The sequence below is a fragment of the Lachnellula hyalina genome (assembly GCF_007821495.1).
Source record: "Lachnellula hyalina strain CBS 185.66 chromosome Unknown contig00010, whole genome shotgun sequence".
Lineage (NCBI taxonomy): Eukaryota > Fungi > Ascomycota > Leotiomycetes > Helotiales > Lachnaceae > Lachnellula > Lachnellula hyalina.
Window position 1 is genome coordinate 121,888 of NW_022157124.1, and position 19,728 is coordinate 141,615.

General features: G+C 48.2%; 4 protein-coding genes across 4 annotated transcripts; 2 read left to right on the plus strand and 2 right to left on the minus strand.

The window, feature by feature from the left end:
• Positions 1 to 1,153: 1,153 nt before the first annotated feature.
• LHYA1_G001097 (uncharacterized protein) lies at positions 1,154 to 1,668 on the minus strand (the record flags this gene model as incomplete). The annotated part of the gene is made up of 2 exons (XM_031146083.1): positions 1,154 to 1,405; positions 1,468 to 1,668. The coding sequence occupies 2 exons, from the start codon at positions 1,666 to 1,668 to the stop codon at positions 1,154 to 1,156; spliced, it is 453 nt and encodes a 150-aa protein (XP_031008925.1).
• A 3,670-nt stretch (positions 1,669 to 5,338) lies between these two features.
• LHYA1_G001098 (uncharacterized protein) lies at positions 5,339 to 5,837 on the plus strand (the record flags this gene model as incomplete). Its single annotated transcript, XM_031146084.1, has 2 exons — positions 5,339 to 5,598; positions 5,771 to 5,837. 2 exons carry the CDS (start codon positions 5,339 to 5,341, stop codon positions 5,835 to 5,837), a joined length of 327 nt encoding a protein of 108 aa, XP_031008926.1.
• A 612-nt stretch (positions 5,838 to 6,449) lies between these two features.
• LHYA1_G001099 (uncharacterized protein) lies at positions 6,450 to 11,156 on the minus strand (the record flags this gene model as incomplete). The annotated part of the gene is made up of 5 exons (XM_031146085.1): positions 6,450 to 7,098; positions 7,156 to 8,211; positions 8,263 to 10,209; positions 10,260 to 10,964; positions 11,029 to 11,156. The coding sequence occupies 5 exons, from the start codon at positions 11,154 to 11,156 to the stop codon at positions 6,450 to 6,452; spliced, it is 4,485 nt and encodes a 1,494-aa protein (XP_031008927.1).
• Positions 11,157 to 12,617: 1,461 nt separating this feature from the next.
• On the plus strand, positions 12,618 to 17,794 carry doa10 (ERAD-associated E3 ubiquitin-protein ligase; the record flags this gene model as incomplete). Its single annotated transcript, XM_031146086.1, has 3 exons — positions 12,618 to 12,736; positions 12,833 to 16,164; positions 16,212 to 17,794. 3 exons carry the CDS (start codon positions 12,618 to 12,620, stop codon positions 17,792 to 17,794), a joined length of 5,034 nt encoding a protein of 1,677 aa, XP_031008883.1.
• Positions 17,795 to 19,728: the final 1,934 nt, after the last annotated feature.

Genomic DNA, 19,728 nt, shown 5'->3' on the forward strand with positions numbered 1-19,728 from the left:
ATGAGGCAAAGACATTTGAGAAGAGGGAATCAAAGCATCAATAGGCCGGCGCCTATCAGATCAGATAATGAGATCGAGAGCCGACCACGAGAACTACTGCGAATCTAGCTCTCTCCATGCATGTGACCCTGCTTGGGGCTTGCAGATTCGTGAAGTTTGAAATGGCATAATCACGACAAACCATCTGATGCACCTTACAGATGCACATTCAGCGATCAAACAAATCATCAAAACTGGATGAGCATTTCCAACCCAGCACGACAACATTACAAGGTTATTCGCTCCCAAGATGGGCCACATTCCGAGAAGCTTAAATATGCAACCCGTGTGATGAAACTGGGGATCCGACATGTCTATCCGACAAGTCCGGAATTCATGCAGTACTGTACATTCGCACATATGGCACCTGCCAACGAGTAATAACGGGTGGGATGGACCTGGGAGAAAGCCCTTGACAGCAGACTGAAAAGCCTCTTCATCCGAGCGGCCGTCAGAATGCTACAGATGTTGATATCCGGATGGTGAAGATAATTTTTAGAAAAAGTTGAGAGGTCGAAGTCGTCGCGACGCGACGGAGGTTAGCGATAGAGCAGGCTAATATAGCGGAGATGGCCACCCACCCACCTTACTATTTAGTTTGATAGCAACGTGTGTTAGCTGTGCATAATGAACTTCGTTTCTTATGAGAACCCAACTCACGGTTCACATGCTAAACTTAATGTCACTGAGGGAAAACTTAATTGTTAACGGGATTAAATTCAAGCTCTGTCTGTTTGTTCGCCAGACTAGCAAGGGGCGAGGTTCTGTAGAGTCTGGAGGTTCCTATGGAGTATCTTGATGTAAGTGGACGATATCCTATTCAAACCCATCTATTTATATGATTAATCGTTCTTAAACTCTAGTTGTAGCCCGCCAGTCTGATCTACATTTTCTGTTGAATGTTGTTGAATCCCAATCCAATCTGTTGCCAACTCCACCACCAGTCCCCGCATCCTGGTATCCAACCCAATACCAAAGAATACTGCAAACTCTAAAACTCCAATCGCCTTGATCTCACCAGCCAGTATAGAGGTAATTCCAACTCCCCCGGGCAGAACAAACGCCCACCAAAAAGTGACATGGACTTCAATCGTCCCCAAACACATGACTTCCCTCAAAGCATGCTCACTTCCTCATGCTCCCATTCATCTTCCAACCTTCTGAGTCTCTCAGTAAACTGTCTCCATTCCTCACTAGCCGTCTCAGTCTCATACTCAATGGTAAAATTTTGACACCGTCCATCATTAACTCGCCCACCCATAGCATCTGGACTATCACACCCGCATTTTCTGATACCGAACTTCTCTCTGAATGCTTCTTCAAGTTGGTTGGCTGCGTGTGTGAGATGGTGCTTGGACTTGAATGTCTGTTTTAACCAGTTAGTGAGTATTATTAACACTAATTGCTTGTTTGTGCAAGTTCACGTACGAAATAGCGACCTGGACAATCTCCCTGTCCTTCTTGGTCCTTTAGAACAAGGACTCGCATATGCCACAATGGTTCTGTAGCGGTTGAGATCTTTGGCTCCCATAGATGGTGATTGTTCTCAAGGCAGACTTTTTGACCATTGCCGCTTAGGGCAGTGGTGCTACTGTCCGTAGAACTCATGATGCTGGAGTATCCTCTCATAATAGAATTTCAAAAGTCTGATATGAGACTTAAAATGTTGCAATGTATGGATGGATGATGTAGTGTAGTGTTTTTGTGTCGTAAGTCAGAATGATTTATGGATTTTTCTGACACGCTGGGTTGCTGTAACTTTGATGTTTGAATGTCTTTGTCTTTGATGTACTGTAAATGTACTACTTGGAGAATGAACATTGCGACTTACCGGACATCAAGTTCTTTTATACCATTTGCAGTGGACAAGCTCGCCCGGCGTCAGCTTGACACTTCTCGTCGCTGGTCAGCGACTCTAGAGGCGGTGATGCTCGTATGTTTGACATCGTCTGATGTTGTATAGAGGTGGAAGTCACCCCACGATTTCGTATTCAGGGCTACCAATCACATGTGAAGATAGTACCTAGGAGCCCTGATGTGAGTGGTTCACTGGCTTTCGTGCTAACTAATCCGACATATGCAGATCTGCTTTCAGGTACCAGATTGTAATTGTCAGGCCACTTTGAAGCATATGCTTTGCACAGCCACCTCTCTGATCTGAAGTTCTGAACCACGTTTGAAATCCATCGATGTCTATAGAACTGTCTAGAATAAAGACAATCTCATCGACCTGGAGACTTGATAGGTGATGTAGATGGGCATTTTGTCAAATGCGTTGGCAAGTCGGAGAAGCCTACGGCAGCCTCAGCTAAGCAACGTCTCTCAGATGCGCCACGCCACCCAAGCAGCCAAGTACAGGATTCTTACGATTTCTCCAAGCGATGAAGTTATAGTTCAATAGCTTTAATTGGCAGGCGAAGGCCTGACTTGTTGGTATGAAGCATGAACAACGCCGACGCCTCCCCAAAAATAAGGTCTTCGCCTAATAATTAGTGGTGGTACGGTACATCTATAGGGGTCCATATTTAGATTGAAGATTCTCAATTGATTTCTACCGCTACATAGCATAAGGCATGATTTTTAAATAACACCTAGTTTTCCTCCAAAAAAGACCTCAACGCCATAGGGTATACATAATCCATAATATCAAAAGAATGTGTACCGCCATCCAAACGCCTTAGAGCGCGAGCTCTTTTCTCTGGGATTTATCCTATTATCGGAACCGAAAGAAACTTTCCAAAGAGTGACCGGTTCTCCCGTCCCTTATAAGGTAAGCACCAACGTGTCACCATTCGAGGCGCACTGCCTGGTGACAACATGATAATACAACAATATCGCCTCTTTTACGGCCTGCTCTTCTCCCCATACCCTCCACTCCTACCCCCCCTCTTCTCACTCGCCCAATACGCACTCTCACCCTCCCCTTCCGCTTCCGCCTCCACCGACTCCACCGAACTATCGCTATCCGATCTATACCTTTGCCCTTCTGGTAGTGGAGGCAGCGGTTTCACAGCAAACCTTACACGTCGCGGTTGTACTGGCAGAGGAGGAAGAGCTTTGTCTGCGGTGGAATTGTAGAAAGTGCGCTCATAGTATGGAGGAGGGTTCTCGTCTTTCTCTGATAGTGAAGAGTGGCTGGAACCTGAAGATATGGAAGGCCTGTTTCGGCGGTGGCAGCGTTGCTCGTAGTTTGCTTTTTCGTCGAAGGTTGTATAAGACATCGCGTAGTTTAGTTGAATTGTTATTGAGAGGAGATAATCAATTGAAATCGTGGGTAGTGGTATCTAAGGATGCTGGCCGACGGAAGAGGAGAGGTCATTGAGAGGCCATGATGGAATCATGTTTGGCTTTATGTATCTGTAAAGGTCAACCTCGTAAAATGCCAAAAATAGAACACACAAGTCAAATTAAGTTCAACGATGGATGGATGCTGGATGCTGGATGCTGCGGCAAGGCGGAGATCCTTCTAATGTAGGGTAGTGTGTGGAAGTGTAGTGTGCACAGCACAGCCTTGCATTTTAGCGAGTATGTTGAGCCTGCGCATTAGAGAAACTTCTTTCTTTCTGCTCGACCATCCAATAATGTATTTGAAACGTGGCATCTAGCAGAGTTGCGTTTGTTGCAATCCCCCATTCGATAATAATGAGAAATCAGGCTTTTGGTATTGTTGGTTCTTTGGTCACGATGTGGAATTGTTGGTTGTTCAACAGTGCGTAATGTACGATATACGCCGGTGGCTCCAGGACCCAGATTAGAGGTTGCAGGACTTCGCTGATCCTTTTCAAAGCCTTGGTACAGTATTGTACCCTGAGAAAATCCTTTTTCGGGGTCCTTATTGTTCCATTATGCCCCAGAAATGGCGTTATCTGGCAGTTGGCGTAAAGGATGCTGAGTCCAGTGACCATTTGATAGTTTCACCGACTTTTCCTGCAATATGGCTACAGTACGTATCTCTTTACTTACGATATCTATCCGGGAATCCTCGCTGTTTCATGATTTTTGACGATTGGGCAGACTGGGGAGTGTACATTGATAAAGTAGGTCCGACGGCTTCTTTGCGGTTCCTACAAGTATGTTAATCGATCCTTGATCAGTCTTGACATCTTGGGGCTTAGAATCAGACCAACATCTACTGTAGTCATATCTTATCTCTCAAGGTCTGCGTCCTGATGGAACATTTAGGTTGTGAGAAGTGTGGGGAGCAGCAGTTATAAGATCTGTTTCCTTGCCCACTCCGTTTCGGACGTGTCCGTAGGACTCTATTTATTGGCTTAAGGATGCTTGGAACCAGATGTTTCAGAGTAATCTTGTCTATTATGCAATTCATGTTGGAACAAGGTATTGGTCTTGTCGATAATATCCATCTTGATCCTTTTCCTGGCTTTTCATTTGATTGCCGGCCTCTGGCATTGAAGATGTATGTCATCTCGTTGGTTCCAGCCTCAGTTGTCTGTTGTGTTTCAGCCGTAAGTCGTCGTCAACACCAACATCCATATTCATCCTACTTGAGATCATCTGCCCCCAGGTTCAGGCGTCGATTGAGGCGAGTGCTAACCAGCGACAAACAGATGTATGTGTATGTGTTCTTTGGAGCCGGGATGGCTTTTGACTCTAGAAATTACCGAAGAAATGAACGAGCAAGTACCTAAAACTGCATCTGTTGACCTTCGTTCGTCTGTCCTATCATCCATCATGCCTCCACTTTCTGTCCTGCTTAGTTTGGTAGATGGAGCTCACGTGTAAACGGAGTCTGCCCCTGTTCCTGCTCATAACATCAAATAGCTTCCACTTCATTTGAACTCAAAACACAACTTGAGCAAGATACAACATCCAAAACCTTTCTAATATATTCAAAAGGTACCTTTTAGACCGTGACCATGGACCGAAACAGCGAGTCATCCCCAGTCACGTGTCAATAAATAAATATAGGCACTTTCTTTCTCCAGACAAATAACCTCTACTAACCAGCTCTCTAATCTCACACATCTTTATGCTTGGTATCTAATTAGCCATTTAAAAACAAAGAACTCTAATTTACTTGTAAAAATACCTCAAATTAAATGCACCCGGTGCCCCGGATTTCCCCACACTACACATCCACTCTACCGCCCCAGCAAACTATAGCTTCTTCCCTTTCCCCTTCCCCCTCCCCTTCCTTTCCCCAATTTACTTCTTCCCCTTCCCTTTCATACCCTCATACGTCTCCTTCTCCTCTAATATTTTCCTCAGTCCGTTATATAATTCATTCCATTCATACCCCCCACATCCACATCTACACCCGCATCCACCTCCAAGCAAAATGGGATCGTGTACATCCCGCCTCCGCGCCGAACTAGTCGCCCCCCCTCCACGCGGAAACACCAAAATCCTATACCCACAACGACCAGAGCCATACCTCACACGGAAAGAAGTCCAAAAGCAATCTCACGCGCAATCACAATCACAATCATCCCCAAGAAACGAAAACGGAAACCAAAGCGGAAATGGTGCGAAATTAGTGAGAAGAGAGACACCAAGTGGCATCCCTGGATTAACATATGATCATGCCGGACGACCTGTGTAAGTGCTCCGTGAAGTAACATGATACCTCCCTTTCATATCACCATACCGCGTACGCAAAGAAACATAAAAATAAGCTGGAAGTAGAAATGGAAGCGGCGTTGTAAATGAATAGTGAAAGTAGGACTGGTTATGCTATTTCGGGATTTACTAATACTTTCGTGCCCCTTAGATGGAGAGAAGAAATTGCACATCGGTCACGGTCACGGATTCGGATCGAACACCAAGAGAGCGTCTAGAATTTGAGGTAGTACAGAGTCCATTTATAATACAACACAAGACGAATCGACCTGTCGAAATCTAAATCCACGCCCGCCATATCACGCACACCGTCTCCGTTAACGAGAACACGCGGAGGAAAGAGGGGAAGAAAAATAGATTGAATAACTTATTCGCGCCAAGAGTTGAGGCTGGATCGTTGGGGAGTCTTATGTTGGCGTTGGAGTATTGGAGTATTTATAATCTTTGATAATTATATACTTAGAGCGACTAGAATTAGACTTCGATCGACATATCTGTATCTGCGAGACTCTAGCTATACAGGGGCATAGGGTACCCAGACACACACGTATGTATCCATTTACAATAAATACCCTGGAGAAACCGAAACCGGATGATATCAATACTATTTCATTTCCGCATACACACATACAATACGTTACGTTACGCTACATAAATACACAAGAGTTGGATATCGCTCAATTCCGCTTGCATTGCAAGGTGTCAAAGGAAAAACGTGTCAAAAGAGTATTCCCCGCCCAGGCAACCGACCTGCCAACCATGGTGATAAAGGAGAGGATCTTTCTTTCATACACTCGTTCCATTCCATTAATCGCATCTAATCACCCAATTCATAGCTCGTCTTTAGCACTTCCAGTAGCCTTTTCAACGACCGAGCTTACGCTGGACGCGAAATCCTCTACGCCCTCACTAGCCTTGCTGTAGACCTCACTCGCCTGCCCTCCAGCACTCACCGCATACTCGCCCAATTTAGCCCTCGCACTCTCAATTGCAGCATTGAGCCTCGCTTGTGCACTCTCTACGGCACTCTGTTCCTCTCCATATATCGCACTACTGACCTTTGCTTGAGCAGCTGAGAGTGCCTCTGCTGCTGCGTCTGTAGCAGATGCGTACGTTTCCCCTGCCACGTTGGTAACGCTTTCATAAGTACCGGTAGAGGTTCCGTAAATGGCTTCAGAGATAGCTTTTTGGGCAGAAGAAGCGGCGTCTGCGATACTGCTTGACGCAGCTTCTCCATAGCCTGTGCTGGAGCCATATACTTGCACGGACGCGGCGTCGATGGCTTCGTTGACACGTGCGGAGGCACTACTTAGGATATCTTCAAGAGCGGGAGGAGGCGTGAAGACGGAGGAGATGACGGATGTTACGGATGCGTAGGCGTCGCTTGCATAGGAGGATGCTGAACTGGCTGCTTCGCCCGCACCAGTGTAGTATGCCGATGATAATTTGTTATATACGCTCTCGGTGAAATCGGGTTCTCTGTGAATAGTCAGCATTGTAATTGAGGGTGAAGAGGTGAGGGAAAAGGCAACTTACTTGCCAACAACAAGCTCGCTAATGATTGACTGCACAACATGGTATTGGTTTGCAGCAGCATCTGTAGCAGCAGCACCGTATTCTATTGCCTCAGATACAAGGCGTCGGGTGACGAAATATGGTGTTGGTTGAGCGTAGATCTGATTACTTGCTTTCGTGATCAGAGCTTCCCAGTTCTCGCTCGCAGCCGAGGCGACGGACTCGGTAAAAGGAGTTTCGCTACCGTAGATGACATTTGATGCACCTGATGCCTTGTCCTTGAATTTCTCAGCGATTGCGGATGAGATGCTTGCGTAAGAGCTTGATGCTTCAGCCAGTGCGGAACTGTAGCGCGAGGATGCGACGCCTGTTGCGACGAGATCTTTTTGTGCCCCACCAACGCTTTTGATGGATGACAAGAGCTGGTCAAGCTGCGAAGAAGCACCGGCTACAGCGCCTGAGTAAGCACTTTGAGCTGTGCTCAACGCATTTTCATAAGCAGGAGTAGGCGTTCCTACAACTGCTGCGCTTGCTTTACCGTAAAGGCTCTCGTGGAACGAAGTTGGTTTCGGCATGACGGCCGAAGAGGCTGCTTCGAGGAATTCAGAATAGTGGGCGTGAGCCATTCCAATGCCTGCATAATACTGTTCCTGCATTTGCTGGAGCATCTTTTGCTTTTGGGGAGCGCCGGTGTTAATGGCTGCTATATAGCTCTTCGCATCGCTATATCGAGAAGCCGCAGCACCAAGACCTTCTTGGAGTCTTGACTGAGCTACTGAAGACATCGACTCTAGTGCTCCTGGTGGAGCCCCATAGATCGCGGTCGAGGCAGCGGAAGCAGCAGCTTGTAGCCCAGAACTCGCTGCTTCAACGGAATCCGAATAGGCAGCTTGGGCAGAGCTGAACAATGCTTCGTGGGCGGGTTTCGGCTCGCCAGATATTTGAGCGGAAACTGCAGAGCGAGCACTGTCATAGTTATCCGAGGCCACAGAAAGAGCACTGCTATAAGCAGCGCTTGCCTTGGAGGCGATGGAGTCTGTAATAGGCGCTGGTGTTCCGTAGATGATAGAGCTAGCGCTAGATGGATATTAGCTGGGTGAGGACGATAAATCGGACTTGTAAACTTACGCTGAAACAGCATCAGCATAACGACTCGACGCAGCACTGGCAATGCTTTCACCAGTCCCTTGCTCAGATCCGTAAAGAGCAGAGCTAGCAGCTGCGAAAGCACTTGAATACTGCTGGGCGGCGAGGCTCGTGACTTGATACCCCTGAGTGCTGGAAGGCTTTAACAAGGCTTCGCTGACTGCCTTGGTGAGGTCGGCATATTTATCGCCAGCTTCACTTGCCATACTCTGGATCTTTTCACTGTAAGTCTCCTCATCTGAATCCTCAACCATGTCTTCATAAACAATCTGTCTAGCCTCGACGTGCTGTGCCATTGCACCACCCCACACTTTCTTAGACGCTGTGCTCGAGGCAGATGACGCAGCTGAACTAGCAGCGCTAGAACCATCAGTGACACTCTTCGACAAAGAGCTCCCAATGGACGAAGTTGCAGAACTCAATGAACTGGACGCCTTCGAAGCAGCTTTTGAGACTTCGCTACTGCCTGTGCTAATCGACGAGCCTGCGGCGTCTAAGATACTAGAACCCGTATCGGAGACGACAGAAGCTGCCGATTTAACACTGCTCGATGCCTTTTCAATAACCCCTGGCTCTTCTCCAGCGATAGAGGCAGACGCCTTGGCGGAAAGACTGCTTGCGCTGTCAGAAGCAACCGAGATAACACTCTCTACAGTTCCTTGCGAAGTACCAATAACAGAACTTGAAGCTTGGTCGGCCAGGCTACTAGCAAATTCTTTTGCGACCGAAGTAACACTCTCGACACTACCTTGTGACGTGCCAATGATCGAGCTCGAAGCTTGGTCGGCAACACTGCTTGCACTTGCACTCGCGACTGAAATGACACTCTCAACATTTCCTTGTGGTGTACCTACAACCTTTGAGGAAATTGACGAAGCAGCGCTTTGGGCGTTGTCAGCCTGAGAAGCAGCGATTGAAGAAGCGGAAGAGACAGCTTCAGCAACCGATGAGCTGGCAACAGAAGCCACAGACTCTATTGTGCCCTGAGATGAAGGCGCGATAGCCTCACTGGCTTCCTTGACTTTATCAATGACTTTCTGAGCAGCATTTGCGGCTGCGGCTGGCATATATTTGGTGCTCCAGTCATCACTAGTATCTTTGGTTGAAAGCTTCCATCGTCCCGTCTCTTTGAGGCGAGCCAGTTCTTTTGCTGCCTCCTCCGCAATGCCCATGGCTTTGTTTTCAACCTCCTCAGATGCTGCGCGAGCCTTTCCAAGCCCTGGGTGTTCAGCCACGACGTTCTCGACATCTACACGCCATTCATCAAATTTTCCCTTCAACTTGTGGTATTTAGTCCAGTCCTTGTGCGTGATTCCATCGGTCCACGCCCATCTCATTCCTATCTCTTGCAATCCAAGATCTCGGATGTGATCAAGTATCTCAAAAGTATCAGATGCAGCTTTTTCTACTAGCGAGTTTGTTTCTCGGTCAAAGTTCTGCCTCCAAGTTCGTACGGCTTGTGCCTTTTCCTTGATTGCAACGCCCGCTTTGCGAACAGCGTTGCCAATAGCTTCCTCGGACTCTTCTGCGTCCTTGGAACCATCTATGATGGAAATGATGTTGCTTTTCAAGCTCTTGAGGCTAGATTTGACAGTCTCTTCCAGCTGAATTAGAAGAGCCTTTCCAACGCCATGTGCCTGGTTCTGAACCAGCCTATGAGTGATCTCGGTCATGCGGTCTTCAAGCTCGTCGGACCCCTCGTCGGCGGCCTTGGCGAATTTCTCCTGCCATGTTTTGAGATCATTGGCCACAATTACCTGTGCTTTTTCGCGGATTTCCTTTTCGGACTTGGGGGTATCCTCTGGAGCTGCAACAGACGCAGTCGAAGCAACACCAGAAGTTGTGGATGGCGTGCTCGCCGAGCGAGCTGATGCAATAGAAGATGAGATTGAGGAAAATGTCTCTGAAGCAGAAGAAGCGGACGCGGAGCTGGTGATGGATTAGTTGACATGTTCTAGGGAAATTGGGGTAATTCTTACATGTCAACATCTTCTACAACTGCCTTCAGTTTCTTGCCATCCCGATATCTGCCAAGTCGCTCACCAATTCTAACCAACTGAGGCTCTACATTTTCTCCATACAAGATCCGTAACTTTGGCCACAAAGTTCTTTCAACAAATATTGCTCCGGTGGCCCAAGCCCATTTCGAGTAAGGAAATGCAGTGTTCACCGTGAAGTCGCTCGCTATGCCGTAACCTTGAAGAGCGTATGGCTGGACTGCATTGTACGTTGGAAGGATGTGCCCGTAATATGTCTGGAAGGCATTCGTTTTTGCGATCTCGTAATATGGAGCCGTAGTTGTTACGACCTTGTCAACATGTGGCGCCACCATCTCGTCGTATTTTCCCTTCACAATGCTTTGATATTTCTCAACTTGTGGCTGCACAGTCTTCTCCCAACGTGCTTGACCGAATGCCTGGGCTTGGGCAACACGAGGAGCTCCATACTTCTTTCCCAAGACTGTAGCTGGTGTAATTATTCTTTTATCGAGGGTTTCGTAGTAAGGTCTCGCTGCGTCAATATATCGCGCGGCATATGCATCGTAGTATGGTTTAAGATGGGGGGCAACTGCAGAACGCAATTGGAAATATGGTTTGCAAATCTTTGGGGAGGTATCTGTCAGGAGGTCGACTGTCGCAGGACATCGGAATAGTATTGTGATTATTGAGTACCAGGTTAGGAGTCTAGTAGAATGTTAGCTGGAGCTGTGCTGTGCCACACTGTCTTGTGCTGCTCGGGCAGAAATACCTGGTTATCATGCTAAAGAGACTGAAGCCCTTTCGCTTTCTGACCGTCTTGGACCTGGTAGCTATGGCCTGACCATTCATACTTTTCTGGCCCGGGTCAAGTAGCCTTCCATTACTTTCCACCGCCATTTTCTACAGCATGCAGCTCTGAAAGACGTGGAACCAGCCGTTGAGGATTTGTTGGGCGTGTTTTGGCAGAAGGCGAAAAGGTGGAGGGAGAAGCTCTCAGAGAGCTTTGGCGAATAAGCTTTATCTCAAAACGCTCAACACGGACTTGACCTGGAACGTCGGATCTTACGTAGTAGGCGTTAATGATACAACCCAATTGTATGGTAGAATGGGCGCAGGTACAATAGAAGTGCACGCGACCATGAAAATGAGGATGTTGAGTAGGGGAGAATGAACTATTAAAGGGGGGGAGAGAGAGGGATCTTGTTTTATTATGGTCTCGTCCCGCCGTGTTATCACAGGCAAAGCTTGGCTTGGCTTGAAGTTGGATTTGACAGGCTGCGAGCGCTAGAAGACACACGTCATAGTTCCTAACTTCCTGGTTGTAGAACTGCGAGGCTGAAGGGAAAAGGTGACTACTATTACTATATAGAGGTGTATTGCTTACAGTACTAGCAATGATCATGAAGATATTAACAAAGACCGAGCTGATGTCTACCTAGTTAGTATGTTGCCAGCAATTTTCCTTTTCATCTGAAGCGACGACATTGTTTCATGCCCATCGGATCACAGACTCCTGCATCAAAATCCTAGTATACCTTAATGATTGCAATTTCAGGCAGCAACCGCATTGCAACAGCCGTTGAAGACAAGGCTTCTATGGAAGGCTTAACTTTGAACAACTGAAATCAAAACTTTAAATGACGTTGTCACTCTGAGCTACATACATCACGTGATAAAACTATTGCTATCCATAAAGCACCGGCACCTCCACCACTCGGTCCGACCTTTCCTCCGTCATATGGAACGGATAAGGTAACTTTAGCCCTCCGCCATCCATGCAACTCCAACTTACGACCATTCGCAAACGCAGTAACCAGAACATAGATCTTCTCAAATACGATACCGCCCCGGAGTCCAGAAATTCCTCCCAGTCGTTTTTTGGGCATCTCTTCTAGACTCCGACAAACAAAAGGACCCTTCACCACGACGAGCGTTTTGGCGGCTACAAGCACAGGCGCCCCCAGATGCTTCTATAAATTGATGAAAGAGGCTTTGCCTTTGCTGCGACTTTAACAACTTCGATTCTCTCTTTACGCCGATTAATAATACATTCTCGCATCGATGGCAGACTTAGCAGATCCCCTCGTGTCTCAAGACTCTCCTCCCGACATCATGAACGATCCACAGTTCGACACGAATAATGCAGGCGGAGAAGATGGAATGGGCGATGTAGACACTTGTAGGATATGTAGAGGAGAAGGGGGTGTCTCCGAACCTCTATTTCATCCATGCAAATGCAGCGGAAGTATCAAGCACGTCCACCAGGACTGCTTGATGGAATGGCTATCGCATTCACAGAAGAAACACTGCGAGCTTTGCAAGACGCCCTTTCGCTTCACCAAGCTATATTCGCCGAATATGCCACAGTCTCTACCCCTCCACGTCCTCGTTCGACATGTCATCATCCACATCGGAAAGAACCTGGCGACGTATTTGAGGGCCTGCCTGGTGGTCGTAGTCTGGCTTGCATGTCTTCCGTATGTAATAAGACAGGTCTGGAGGCTGTTATTTTGGTTTAGTGATGGAGGATGGCCGTCCAATCACTCGAAGTTGGATTCTTTTCGAAACTCCAGCTCGATACAAGCGCTAGAAGTGGCCCGGGAGTTGGAGCTTGCCACTCTGCCTGCAAATGGAACTTCTCCAGTCACCCCTTTTCAGGTTGCTCCAACCAGTTCTGCGAGTATTAGTGAACTTGTGGAGAAACTCATTGGGTTTTTGATGCCAGTATCTCAGACTTTGAACATAAGCGGCTCGGACCCTCTCGCTGCCGGCTTATTCAAATCTCTATACTACGGATTGGGAATTCAGAGCGTGGTCATCCCAGAAAACCAATCGGACAACGTCAATATCACATTGTCACTCATGAAACTCAATCCACCATCTAGTCCATCGCTCTTGGGTGAAGTTTCTTTCTTGCGGAATTTTACTCGCCATGCTGCGGTCAACGATGCTTTGATTTACATTGCTGAAGGTTACGTAATCACTATTCTGGTGGTTGTATGTTTTGTCCTCATTTTCTTAATAAGAGAATGGGTTGTACAGCAACAACCTGGAATCAATATGGGGGCTGGATTCAATGCTGAATTTGCTGCGGGTGGTCTAGTAAGAGATCCACAGCCCGTGGCCGATATACGTCCTCGCCGAAATGCGCGCGCTGATCGGGCAAGGGAGGATGAAGAAACTGAGGATGATGAAGAACCTCCTCGTGAGCGACCGATGGCAAGGCCCCGGCGAAGAAATAACCCACTTGGACAAATCGGACAAGTCGAGGAAAGACACCAGCAAGAACGCCATAATGACCCAGACGACGGTCCGGCGAGCCCTTCTCAAAGAGATGATGCAGGAACCTTAACACCTGGTAGGCCCTCTGCGCCCAGAGATGCGTTAGGGCCTGCTGCTCAAATTCATCGACGGCTTGAAGAGGAGCCTAGACATACTGAAGAGTTTCTGGCAATCTGGCGGCGTGCGGATAGCGACCCCGAGAAGGTTTTGCGCATTATTGAAGATGAGAATAAAAGCGATGATATGCGTTATTGGGTTAATGCAATGAATGTCCTTCAGAACCCACTCCGTCAAGATGATGGGTTGCGATTACCAGGCTCCAGCCAAGACGAACCAGTATCAGAGTCAGAATTGTATAAGACTGGCCATCCTGCTACTAAGGATGGGGCAGCGCAGACAGAAAATGGAAGTAGCAGCGCAAGTTCCGAAAGCTGGGTCGATATTCGGCAACCGGGAGAAACGCAGCCATTACCGGCTGGAAACATTTCCGGCCGCTCTGATATTAGTGATATTGGGAATATCGAGGATCCTGTATTCGGAAAGGGGAAGGGCAAGGCAACAGACGAGATTCCTGAACACTCCGATCCCGCGAAAGCCTTACAGTCTCTTACGAATCTGCCACCCAATCATTCGCTCGCAGAAACCTCTTGGAACGACCTTACGTTCACATCAAGTTCATCTAGACCCAGAGCTGTCTCGGACGGCCCTCAGAGAAAAGATAGCATATCCCCGCTTGCCAACAACAACTGGAGTTTTTCAAATCTCCTGGACGAGGATAATCAGACGGACCAAGCAGCTATTCGAGTCAACACCAACCTAAAGTCTCGGGAAGACACCGATGATGAATCGGACTCAGATCTGGTTCCGCTCAATTCTCTATTTGGATTAGATGACCAAACAGAGCAGGCTACTTTTAAATACGTCCAGGGGGACATCTCTGATGACAACGAGCCTGAGCTGTCAAACTATCGACCCCCTCCACGCGCATTAACCGGCGCAGAGATTACTAAGATGGTAGAAAGCGGTCCTATCACCGTGCAAGGCGAAGATGGAGTTACTCGAACAGTTGAGAACATTCAAGACCTTTTCCCTGAGAATCCTGTTGACAATGATCCTGAGAATGAGACCGAAGAGCAGAGCGAGGGACCGCAATCAGACCTATTTCGCCCCATCCCTCCTCTACCGGAAACCCGGGAACCTCTCCTTCCACCCAACGCAGAAGTTCCACCAGCAGAGCCTCAAGGACCGCCTATCGCACCACCTGTTGCACCTCAAGGTTTCTTAGGGCAAGTTGCCGACTTTTTATGGGGAGGCGTTGGTGATGACCATCTAGACGAGCAAGGGGAGAATGACGAACGGATTGTTCAAGACATAGCTGAAGAAGCTCCATTTGTACCCGTTGCCCATCAACATTTGTTTGATGAACCAGAGGGTCAATTTCCAGAGCAAGATCGTGAGGTCGTTGAGGCTGTGATTGCTGCAGGCCTTGATCCGAATGACCAAGATGCCATTGATGACGCTGAGGATTTCGAAGGTATCATGGAGCTCGTAGGAATGCGTGGCCCAATATTCAGCCTAGTCCAGAACGCTCTATTCAGCGCCTTCCTCTTAGCATTGACAGTTGCCTTTGGAGTTTGGATTCCTTATAACATCGGTCGAATCTCCCTCCTAGGATTAGCCAACCCTGGCTCCACTCTTAAATTTCCTCTACGAGTTATTTACGGTTTCGCCGCTTTCCTACAAGATCTGTCACTCTCAGTATTGGGCATGATATCATATATCATAGTTACCATCTGCTCGTGGATCATAGGGCTCTTCTATTCGGCTGCAAATGGGGACACAGCTCGTGGGCTAGGCTCGGCCGCGATGCAACTCTCGCAGAACTCCGCTGGGCGAATCATGAATGGCACTGTCCACAGCTTAGTTCATATTGCTGATTCTGAGATTTTCGCCTTCTCGGCTGCTTCGCATGAGTCGTTGATTACGCTCAAGACATCTATTATCGACTCTATCGCAGGTCTTGGTGCTTCCGTGATCTACTTATTTACGGGGGACTATCATATAACCTTTTCAGGCGTCCAATCTGCAGCAGTCGACTCGCTGGCCTATGTGTGGCGTTTGCTTGCTTCCGTACCTAGCCTGCTTGCCAGGCCTGATTCCTGGGTGATCAGCCTGGAAGTCCCGAAGCGAGCTGTACCTCTTGACCTTGAACTTAGTGTCTGGACTGGATGGGACAGATTCTGGGCTATATTTAGCGGCTATAGCGCCCTCTTCATTTTGGGAGCTATTTATGTGAAAAAGGGCTCGCCGTTCTCGACCAATCAGCAGGGTCGCGAGTGGGAAGCAACTGTCATTGACCTACTTAACCAAGCGGGCGGTGTGATCAAAGTCATCCTTATTATCAGCATCGAAATGCTGGTCTTCCCTCTCTACTGTGGACTTCTGCTCGATGGCGCGCTACTTCCCCTCTTCGACAACGCTACAGTCATGTCACGAATCCTCTTTACGCTCAAGTCTCCGTTGACTTCTCTATTTGTGCACTGGTTTGTGGGTACATGCTACATGTTCCACTTTGCTCTCTTTGTTTCAATGTGTCGGAAAATAATGCGGAAGGGAGTTTTGTGTAAGTCATCCGCAACTCTATTAATGAAAGTATACTGACATCTACAGACTTCATCCGTGATCCTGATGATCCAACATTCCACCCGGTACGAGATGTCTTAGAGCGAAATGTAGCAACGCAACTTCGAAAAATCATGTTTAGCGCGTTGGTTTACGGCGCACTGGTAGTGGTCTGTTTGGGGGGCGTTGTTTGGGGATTGGCATTTGCATTCAAAGGCGTTCTCCCCATACACTGGTCATCGAACGAGCCAGTCCTGGAGTTCCCAATCGATTTACTTTTCTACAATTTCCTAATGCCAATGGCCGTCAGATTCTTCAAACCTTCCGATGGGCTACACTCGATGTATCGTTGGTGGTTCCGTCAATGCGCACGAATGCTCCGACTTACATGGTTCATGTTTGATGAGCATAAGATTGACGAAGAGGGATATCATGTACGGAGGTCTTGGACAGGTCTACTTAGAGGCGTTAAAGGAGACCCTTCCCATCCTGTCACGACTAAAGATTTGTATGAGCCGTTCAACAATGACCCAAAGCTCGAGGCTTATTTCCGATTCGACGGGAAATACGTACGGGCGCCAGCATCCGACCAAGTCCGAATTCCAAAAGGGGTCAGAATATTCATGGAGGTAGATTCTTCAAACCAAAGAGTCGACGGCAAAGTAGACCGATCCAACGGAGTCCACGGCAAGAACTCAGACCTCTACAAACAAGTCTACATCCCACCTCATTTCCGACTCCGAATCTTTCTATTTATCCTATCCATCTGGCTGTTCGCAGCAACAACTGGAGTAGGAATCACTATTGTGCCTCTTGTTTTCGGCCGCCACATATTCGGCAAGCTAATACCACCCTATGTTCGCAAAAATGACGTCTATGCCTTCTCAATCGGTATCTACATGCTTGGCTCCCTCCTGTACTGCGTCCTCAATCTCCGCACCTTCACAATCTACCTCCGCACCGCCCTCGCCATCAATGCCGAAACACCACACAACGTACTGCGCCGCGCTACGAAGATCACGGCGCGTGTAGCGAGCATAGCGTGGACATACTCCGCCTTCCTCTTTATTCTGCCCACACTCTTTGCATTTTTGGTGGAGTTCTATTTCATCGTCCCTTTGCATACGTATTTCTCGGCTGATGAGCCACATATCGTTCATTTCGTCCAATCTTGGACGCTTGGCCTGCTATACGTGAAGCTCACTACACGCCTTATTCTCTGGCACAGAGACTCCCGCCCCGCACAAAGTCTACGCGCTATTACACGGAATGGCTACCTCAATCCAGACGCAAAACTAGCAACACGTTCTTTCATCCTTCCATCCGTGCTGGCGCTCTCCACAGCACTGGTGGGGCCTTGGCTACTTGCTAAGACGGTTGCGGCGACTGCGTTGAAAACCCAGGAGGAGAAGCATTTTTTGGTGTATCGATATATGTATCCGGTTTGTTTAGGGTTGGCGTGCGTGGGTGTGAGCGCGTGGCGTGTGCTAGGAATGTTGAGGAAGTGGCGGATGATGATTCGGGATGAAGTTTATCTGATTGGGGAGCGGTTACATAATTTTGGGGACCGGAAGGTTGTGGGTGCAAGTCCGGGGGTGGCTGGAGTGGCGGTGAGGAGGCTGGATACTTGATTTGGAGATCTAGATGACTTCTGAAATTATGCTGGTGGGAAGAGGTTATGATGGATGGTATGGGTGGGTGACATGGATGAGATATGTAAATGAGTAGGGAAGGATAGCAAGGCGTTCCGGTATCACGACGCCAGGACTCCCCGAGGAGATTTCACTGCCAGTCGGCTCTTTATATTTTATTTGTTTCACAGTTTATTAATGCAATACCATAGTTCTGTTTTCATACTCTTTTTCTACCAATCTTGCTAATTATCATGGCCGTAGCATTGTTTAAATGCATTCCTCGCAACCAATTTACCCAAGAGTTTGGGCTTCATACAATTGAAAAGAAGAAAGCCAACATCTATCATATAGCTCTCCACAGAAGGGGCTTGATTCCTACTGAGTTCACAGAGGATGAAAATCAAGTGTTAGTAGGCCAGAACGTATAGAACGTATAGATCGTATAATCTATCTTCAGGACGCCAAATCACCAAGTAGTGCCTAAGCAACCACATATTCTATAAATATATACAGGTGGAAATGAAGACACTGACTCCGAAAACGCAGAGCAGTTCTCCCTACTTGATTCCAGCCATAGGGAGGTAGTCTTGGCTTATATGCGATACATTCCAGCTCCTCAAATCCACCCTGCACATAATCCCGCGAACCGCCTCCATTGCCGTCTCTTCCCTCAGACTCAGACAACGACCATCTTCCACCGAAACCCGCAAACAAAATCAAAACGCCTAAAAGAAAGGTGCTCAGCTCAGCAGCACGCCATCTATTCTAAGCCCTAAACCTTCGAATCCAATTCGTCGGCGCACTCGGCGCACTCGGCGCTACAAATGTAACATTCGCACTCGGCGCCGCGCCCGACAGAATACCAAGCACGCCCGTAGCATTGGCCGCAAAGCTATACACGGTGCCATCCATAGTGATGCTAGCACCCGCGCTGAAAGCGAGGCCGGACGGAGCGACAATGCCGCCTTCGCTGTACGCTGGCGTCACGCAAGCGGCAGCTGAAGACTGCCGTGTCGAGCCCGCTGTTTCTGTTGCTGTTTTGGAGGGTAGCGATGTAGGGATGGTTACGGATGGACCTGGAGCTACTGCTGAGAGGTTTGTAGAGTAGGCGCCGGCTGCGCTCTCGGTGTTGCTTGAGCTAGAAGATGGAGCTGCTACTGAGAGGTTTGTAGAGTAGGCACCGGCACTTTCGGCACTGCTCGCACTGGATGGAGCTAGAATATGGCGTGAGGACACGGATGTTCCGTAGGACGCAAGTGACGCGCTATACGAGTGAGGCTTTCCTGAAGCTCTGGTTGAGATTGAAGCTGATGCAGTCCCGCCGGCGGCCGTCTCGGACGTCGAATTCCGTAAGGGGAAATATGATGGAACGGCGCCGCTGTTGTCTGAACTTGCAGCAACAGGGATAAGTGTTACTAGAGGTATGGTGCCGGTGGGTGGGATTTTGTATCCCGATCCCGTAGGTGGAGTTGGGATGGACTTTGAGGCTTGTGAAGTGGTGTTGGAGAAGCGCGCCGAGGAAGACAACTCCCCGCTTTTGGTAGTAATGGCTCCACTGATATAACCAGTAGCTGAAAAGGATGGTTTGGATTCAGATTCTGAGATATTCGTAGCTTTGGAATAGGTGAGGAGAGTCGAGGGGGTGAAAGTCTTTACAGCGGACCCAGTCTCGGTAGGCTGATGGTACTGTTAGCGGTCCGGACCGGAAGCACTTCATGTGAGGGGTACATACCGATACAGTATGCGGGACAGTCATGAAGACCGTGCTGTTCTGCGTGTTGGTCCCAACTGGGCAAGTAGTCGTGTATTCAACAACTTCTGTAGTAACGGAACCAATGTGGCAACCAGGATTATTATCACAATGCGTGACAGTATAGGTCACTGTGCTTAAAGCAGTAGAGACGGTAAGCTGTACAGAAGATGGTGGAGTC